Genomic DNA, 8,258 nt, shown 5'->3' on the forward strand with positions numbered 1-8,258 from the left:
ACGACACTAGTTGCATTTTCCATATCAGCTAAATAAAGGAAAATGGGCTCTCCCGCAGTTGGTTTAGACAATACTGGTGGCTCGGCCAAATGTGTTTTTAGATCGAGGAAATCCTGCTCGCACTCCTTAGTCCATTCAAACTTTTTCTTTCCTCGGAGCAAGTTATAGAATGGCAAACACTTGTCAGTGGACTTAGAAATAAGCCGATTAAGGGCTGCCACTCTTCCTGTCAGACTCTAAACATCTTTATGTGACCTAGGCGAAGGCATTTCTAGTAGCGATCTGATTTTGTCAGGGTTCACCTCTATCCCTCTGGTATTGACTATGAACCCCAGAAATTTTTCTAATGATACTCCGAAAGTACACTTCTGGGGGTTTAACCTCATACTATACCTCCTTAGGATCTCAAAACATTCCTTCAGATCGGGAACATGATTATTGGCAGTTTTTGACTTGACCAGCATATCATCAACATACACTTCCATGTTTTTCCTGATCTGATCAGCGAACATTCTGTTGACCAATCTCTAGTAGGTGGCCCCAGCGTTCTTCAGTCTGAAAGGCATGACTTTATAACAGTAAACGTTGGTTGGAGTCATAAAGCTAGTATGCTCTTGGTCCGCGGGGTTCATAGTGATCTAGTTATAGCCAGAGTACGCATCCATGAAGGACATGAGCTCGTGCCCCATGGTGGCATCCACCAATTGGTCAATCCTTGGCAACAGGAAACAATCCTTGGGACAGGCTTTGTTTAAATCAGAGAAATCGATGCAAGTCCGCCATTTTCCATTTGGCTTTGGGACCAGGAAAGGATTGGCGACCCAAATCGGGTATTTGCGAATTAAATCGCATTTTAATAGCAGAGCTACTTCTTCTTCCAGGGCCTCAGTGCGGATAGTACCCAGACGCCTCTGTTTCTGGGATTTCGCAGGCATGCTTTTGTCTACGTTAAGGGTATGCATGATGATACTCATGCTTTTGTCTTCATGAGACCAAGCAAAAACATCTAGATTTTCTTGTAGAAATTTTACCAACTCCGCCTTTCTCTCAATGTCAAAGTTCTTCCCGAGCATAACCACTCACGAAACATCTTTGGGATCGATGTTTACTTCTTCGAGTTCTTCAATAGTCTGGAGCATGGACCTATCTTCGCCTATTCGTGGATCAATATCATCATTCAGGGTGGTTCCCCTGCCACTGACTTGCTGAGGTTCTTCCATCCCAGGACTAGTTCTTACTTTATGGGATTCCTTGCCTCCATCCCTTATGGCCATGGTCTGCTGCCTGGGTTATGAATTTCCCTTCATGGAAATGTTATAGCATTCCCTAGCAGCAATCTGATCGCCTCCGATAGTACATATTCCCGTAGATGAGGGGATTTCAATCACAAACTGGCGGACAGATGTTATGGCTTCGAATGCCATCAGCGTGGGTCTACCCAAGATTGCATTGTACGCGGTCGGACAATCGACGACTACAAACTCGAGTAGCTTGGAAACAGTTCGTGGTCCCTCACCCAAGGTTATCACTAACTTGATCGTTCCGATAGTTGCTGATCCCTCACTGGAAAACCCATACAGCATCATGGAGGTTGCCTTTAGCTCGGTCACAGATGATCCCATTTTCTCCAGTGTGGACATGAATAGCAGGTTCATAGAACTCCCATTATCCACTAGTGTCCTCCTAACTCTCTGATTGGCGAGCTAGACGGTTATAACCAGGGGATCATTATGCAGGAACTGAACATGACTAGCATCTTCTTTAGTAAAACAAATTGGTTGTTTCTCTAATCGTTGTTGCTTAGATAAACGCTGCTCCGGGACGAACTCAACTCCATTGTGAGACTTCAGCTCATTGATATACCTCTTCTGGGCACCTTTGCTCGTGCCTACCAGATAAGGGCCTCTGGAGATGGTTGTTATCTCTCCCCCTATTATCGGAGGAGGGGTATCCTAATTCACCTGAGCTTCGGTCTGATTTGCGGGGGCTTCCGGAGCTGATTGAATGTTTTGCCCAGCGAGCTGATTAGGAGTGATTTGATTCCAGGCATACTGAGCCAAAGGTCCGGTCCTGATGAGTGTCTCGATCTCATCCTTCAAGTGCCTGAAATCATTGATGTTGTGACCAATTTCATTTTGGAATCGACAAAATTTTGAATGGGTCTCTCTTCGCCCTTTCATTTTTTAGAGGCTTCGGCTTTTTCCATGGAAGGCACGCCGAATTTTCCAAGAAAATGCGCTCTCTAGTATCCGTGAGGTTGGCATAATTCGTATGGATCGGTTTGAACTTCTCCTTGGGCCTATTTTTCTTTAAAGCATTCTAGCTGCCTCACGACCTCCCTTCCTCTTGCTTCCTCCCCCTTGGTTATTCTGGGTAACAGTTTGAGCCGTAGCTGCAACGTCCATTACCGCTCCAACGGGTTGGGCAGGGACTTGGCTGGTTCCTATGACCGAAGCTCGCGCCTCTTCCATGTTTATCCACCTTTGAGCCCTGTTCAGGAACTCATCCACAGTGTTGACGCCTTTTCTCTAGATTTCTTTCCATAGGTCGCCCCCAACAAGGATTTCTGTTCTCATTGCCATAAGCCTAGAACTTTCATCCGCGTCTCTTGCTCGCGCATCGATATTGGCGAACCTACTTAAATAAGATTTCAGAGGTTCTCCAGGTTGCTGCTTTACATTTTTAAAGGAGTCTGCCTTGATACGGGCCGCTTGAGAAGCCTGGAACACCCTCTTGAAATCAACCGAGAAACTCTTCCATGAGCTGATAAAATGCTTTTTATATTGCTTGAACCATTGCCTAGTCGGTCCAACCAGAGTCGAAGGAAATACCAGGCACCTCAACTCAGGTCCGATATTATGGGTCATCATCAGGGTATTGAACGTTCCCAAGTGGTCGAACGGATACCCATCTCCATCAAATTTTGATAAATGGGGCATCCTGAAACCCGACGGGTACGTTGTTGCTGCGATGTTGGGGGCGAAGAGCTCGAGCTCATCCCCTGAGTCATATTCATCTTTCTCCTTCTCTGATAGGAGTCTTTTCATCAGCTCCTCCATCTGGGCTAACCTCTCGAGGGTTTGGTCCTTCTCTCCCTAGGGTTGTTCAATAGCTCCTATTCGATCGCACACATTTGGCGGGTTATTGTCCCTCCAAGCTCGAGCTTGGTTTGGTGGGACATTCCCATTAGCACGTACTTCGAAAGGGCTTCCCTCGTGGTGAGTGCCACTGACTCCATCGTGAGCTGGATTTCTCCTTTGTGAATTCAAGTGATCTCGCAGATTGGTCTACATATCAACTTGAGGGTTGTGAGGTAAAATCAGCTGATTTCTCAAATCTTCACTGGTCCTATCACTTCGACGGCCCTCCGTCCAATAGCTTCCATTAGGGAAACTCAGAACTTGTGGTCGAGGATGAGGATCTGGGATATTTCCACGTGCTCTAGGGGCAGCGGGAGGAGAATTCCTCCAGCTATTTCCGTAGGCATGAACGTTTCAAGCAGAACGAGGTGGAGATGGATGCCTTATTGGCGACAGAGGATGTCTAATCGGTGAGGCAATTCTCGTCCCATTAGGTCAGACCAAGCTAGCCTGTGATCATTCTGCTCCACCATTTCCAATTCCATGTGTCTGGCGACCTGATCGCGGCACATGGAGGTTGGTCGGGACATGCTATCTTTGTGAGTTTGCCCTTGACCCTCTTCGTGGGTCGCCATGGGCGCTCCTGGGTGCATTTGACGGTGGTGCTGAACTCAGAGTCAAGGTTTTGACCGATCGGCAGACTTATTGATGATCCCTGGGAAAGCCACCAAATGTGGTTTCCTGGTGATTGTGCGACATAGGCGCAAAATTTGAGGTTGAGGTTCTAACCGGCCGACTTGGCTTAGGTCGACTATCCCAGCAGGACTTACGAGTCTTGCCTTGCCTCTTTTCGATGTTAACATCGGTTGCGAGAGGTGGTAGTCGAGCCAAGACCTCCTTGATTTGCTTGTCTGCTTTGGCTAGATGGCTCATCAACTGCATGTTCTCCAACTCCACCGCAGTCAACTAATTCAAGTTCAGATTCGGCGATAGAGGCACTGAACTTCCAGTGTCGTCGTGGCCCATCGGTTTTTTTATGAACGCTGCTGAATCTCTGGGTTTTGTTCGTCGAAAACAGCGGTATGGTGAGCCTCATGCCCACCATGCTGATCTGTTTCGTTACCGTGCCTTGAACAAGTGACCACCATGATGAACTTTGTTCTGAATCTTTTTCAATAGAGTAATTTGCAACTCTCAATGAAAGCACCAATCTGTTGACGCGGTTTTTCGCCAACAGTGAATAACGTAATTAGCTGGAATAAATTAGTGCTTAAGGATAAACCGTAGTCAGGAAAATAACACTTAGGGATGCTAGAAATGAAATATCAAGAACACTTGTTTCTTTTTACGTGGTTCAGAGGCTAAAATCCCCCTAGTCCACGAGTCGATATTATTACTGTATATCTCTCTATATTTTGGCTGAGTATTTGCTTTACAGAGAAAGAACCCAACAACTTTCCCTACCCAAGGTCTTGGTATTTATAGAAGAACCATCCCAGGATAAGTGTTGGGGTCATCACATGAATACAAATCCTTCATGTGACTGGTCTTGCACAAATGATGAATATTACAATTTACATTAGGGTATGGTCTAATCATTAGGTAAAACTGATCATGGGTCATCTGGCATAATCGGACATGTCATATCTGATCATGCACGTTTATGTTACGTGTTCGAGAAATCAGGGATAAACGGACATGTGATGTCTGATCACGCACATTTATATAACGTATCTAGGTTTATAAAGATCTCTGGAAATGGCAGATCTCTAGCGTACCCCGAGCTGAGCATAGCATCAGCTCGTGCATATGGCTCTATATTCACCAGCTCGTGCTTTTTACCTGGAGAATCATGCTGTCCTTGCTAAGGAAACACGAGCTTGTGGATCATCTTTAGTTCTTGGTTAGCAAGCTGTCTCGAGCTGTCTAGGAGGCTCGTGCTGAATTTTAGGACGTACAGTTTCCATTCAGTTTTTCTATAACTGAATGTTCATTATCTGATTTAGACTAGCCATGTTTAAACACAAGCAGGGTTAGGTGTGAAGAGATTGAACCTTTTCTTACAAGAAAAATGTTCATTGTAATGTGATTGTTACTAAAATGTTATGTGGCTCTTCTATCTGTCTTCCAAGACTTGTTATTATGCTTATTCATCAAGACTTTGCCATTTAGGTACTCCAAATATAGGCATATATATGTATGTATAGCTGGAGCTGCACTAACCACGTGCATGTGGCTTGCCAAGACCCACCAACAACATATTTCTTTGACACATTTCCATGGCTATAATAAGAACCAGCAATCATTAATGGCATTTCATATAATTCCCACTTCTAGAGGATCATTTTAGTCACTCACTTATAGTAAATATTAGCAAGAACTTTTGTACAATCACACCATGTACATTTTTTTTTTGTAAAGAATTCTTCTAAAGTTACAAGTCTGTATTGGATCATAATAGTAGAAATATTGAAAGTTTAAGACATAATTGTTTTGACCACTTGAATGAAATTAAAAAAAATGGTATTCTTGAATTTATATTTGTGGGGTTTCATAAATTCATTCCATCATCTGTTGTAACTCAAATTATTACAGAACAAACAAATTTGGTATGGTTTCCATTTAGAATAAGCATAATAAAATGTTCATTATCTATAACTAAGTTGTTGTTCTGCTAAATGATGCTGAGGAGAAACAACTCACAGAGCAAAATGTGAAGAAGTGGCTTGATGAGCTTAAACAAGTAATTTATGATGCAGACCATGTGATGGACAAAATCAATTCTGAAACTTTGAGACTCAAGTTGCAGAAAGGCCAAACCGGATCAAGAAAAGCAAGTAAGTTGTTGAACTTTGTCCCAACTGTTTTTAGTCTATTTGAGCATAATGTAAAGATGGAATTAGAGGGGATTCTTGGTGCATTAAACTTTCTTTTAGATCAAACAGTGTTCCTTGGTTTGAAAGAAGTTGACCAAAAAAGACCACCACATAGAACTTGTTTACAAGAAAAGAAGTGTCCAAAGACATTTTGACTTGAAAACACGAGTTACTGTCTTAGTAGAGTTTTATATTTTTAGAATAACAAAGACAATTTTGGAGTTTGTCACTTTCAAGAAATGTGAGATTGAGGACATACATCAACTTCAAAATGAGCTGAGTAAGGCTTTGACAGGAAAGAAGTTTCTTTTTGTTCATGATGATGTTTGGAATGAGAATTATGGGAGTTGCAATTTCAAGAAAATCAAAATAACAACATTCTTCCAGCTCTATGGTTAAGCTATCACTTTCTACCTCGGCACCTAAAGCAATGATTTGCCTACTTCTCAATATTTTCTAAAGATTATATATTTTATAAAAGTGAAAGGGAAAAAATGTCCAATCTCCACCACTTTCTGATTTATTTTAACTATCAATTGAATTTAAATGACCCTAAAAAAAGAGAAACAGAAGAGAACAAAAGAGAGAAGAAACAAATTTGTCAATTTCATTAATGGGGTTGAAGCTATATAACTCTTTATGGCTGTTATGGTGTCCACAGAGGCAAATGTTGAAGAAAAAGCACTTAGCTGGCACTTAGCAATGTGTATTCATGGTTTGTCATGGCTCATAATGGGGTTATCAATGAGTATAGGATGGAAGATCAACAAATTTCAATGGTCAACTATTCGCTTTGTGATTGCACAGCAGAGAGGAATTCTAGTGGTTGTTTGATCATTCCATTAGTTTATGAAAATGGTGATGATTTCTATGAGATAAAAGGACTAATGCCGACTTCAATAACCACTTGAAGGGCAACTGCTATTGGTCTAAACGGTTGTGAGCTGCTGTGCAGGAGCAATTGTTCATGTGTTGCATATGCTTACTCAAATGGTCATAGAGCTGAATGTGAACTTTACTATGGAAGTAAGGTGGATCTTCTGAAAATGACAGGGGAGGAAAACCAAGTTATTGTTTTGGGTAATTATATTTATGATGTTTTGGGTAATTATATTTGACTTAGAACTCATGGAGGCATTATCAGATTATGCGTTTTTCCAATCACAACTCACATGTATAATGTTTTATTATTCAAACCCTAAGGTTGGGGACGTGAAAACTACCCTTATTCACACCCCAAGCGAGATATCTATCAATATAATCAAATCAATTCAAGCAAACACAATTTATTTGTAAGAAGATAATATATAATTCTAGATAAAATCTGACATCATTTCCCATATAAAAGCTTACCTAACCATCTATCAATACCAAGTAAAAAAATTCAAACAACACACAATAAATTTTCTTCCTTATATCACCGCAACACACAAACAAATTTTCCAGAACCTACTTCTCTAAGACACATAAGTTTTCAACCTTCCGTTATCACTGCAGCACACAAGTTTAATCTCAAAACCTACTTCTCTACGAATGAATATTTAAGATATTCAAACTCCTCTAACATTTGTATGATCTTAATAAAAGAGTTAAGAGAACATACTTCCGTACCTCTTGCAATCAATAATCAAGTTAATTAACTTTGCAATGCTCCTCACCAATTCGATCCACAACCTAAAGAATATAATCGATACCTAAAAGATTAATATAAAATTAAAATTAAATGATACAATAAAACCATAAAATTCATGAAATTACTTGTTACGAGTCTTAAAATCATAAACTATATTCATTAATGGTTCAAACTTAACATAAAGAAACATATTCCAACTCAAATGTCCAAAATAATCATCATTTTCATAATTATCATCATTTTCACTCATTCTATCTTAAATTCAGCTTCTAACAAACTAAAATAAACAATATTTCAGCAACTTAAAAACAATATGTAACAAAAAATATATATATTTATAGATGGTGGATGAAGCCAACACTAACGTCGTGAGAGACTATGTCTTGGAAACAAGTCAGGCAGAAAATGAGAAGTGAAAATAATAATGTAATTGTTACTCGTGTAATATATGTAATGAATTGAAACCACTTTTCAAAATATGACCATGAAAATATCGCAACAGTCAAATTGAAGATAGTTTTTGTATCATTATATACAAGCCTTCTCGTACCAAGTACATTTTCCTCAATGAAGTATTACTTCTGCGAAGAGTTGTTCATATCAGATATCGGCATCAATTTATTCCACATGTCTCACCATCACAACGTTATCATTTGTTTTAGATTGATA

General features: G+C 40.5%; 1 protein-coding gene across 1 annotated transcript; it reads left to right on the top strand.

Moving 5' to 3' along the window:
* The first annotated feature begins 4,889 nt into the window (after positions 1–4,889).
* Positions 4,890–6,867, top strand: LOC133792123 (uncharacterized). The gene is made up of 4 exons (XM_062230045.1): positions 4,890–4,983; positions 5,744–5,917; positions 6,618–6,671; positions 6,764–6,867. The coding sequence occupies exons 1-4, from the start codon at positions 4,890–4,892 to the stop codon at positions 6,865–6,867; spliced, it is 426 nt and encodes a 141-aa protein (XP_062086029.1).
* Positions 6,868–8,258: the final 1,391 nt, after the last annotated feature.

Source organism: Humulus lupulus, chromosome 7, assembly GCF_963169125.1.
Source record: "Humulus lupulus chromosome 7, drHumLupu1.1, whole genome shotgun sequence".
Taxonomy (NCBI): Eukaryota; Viridiplantae; Streptophyta; class Magnoliopsida; order Rosales; family Cannabaceae; genus Humulus; species Humulus lupulus.

Coding starts and splice junctions, on each gene's coding strand:
- LOC133792123 (XM_062230045.1), top strand. CDS start 4,890: ATGGCTCTATATTCACCAGCTCGTGCTTTTTACCTGGAGAATCATGCT. Junction 5,918..6,617: donor AACCGGATCAAGAAAAGCAA/GTAAGTTGTTGA, acceptor TGGTGTCCACAG/AGGCAAATGTTGAAGAAAAA. Junction 6,672..6,763: donor CTTAGCAATGTGTATTCATG/GTTTGTCATGGC, acceptor GTGATTGCACAG/CAGAGAGGAATTCTAGTGGT.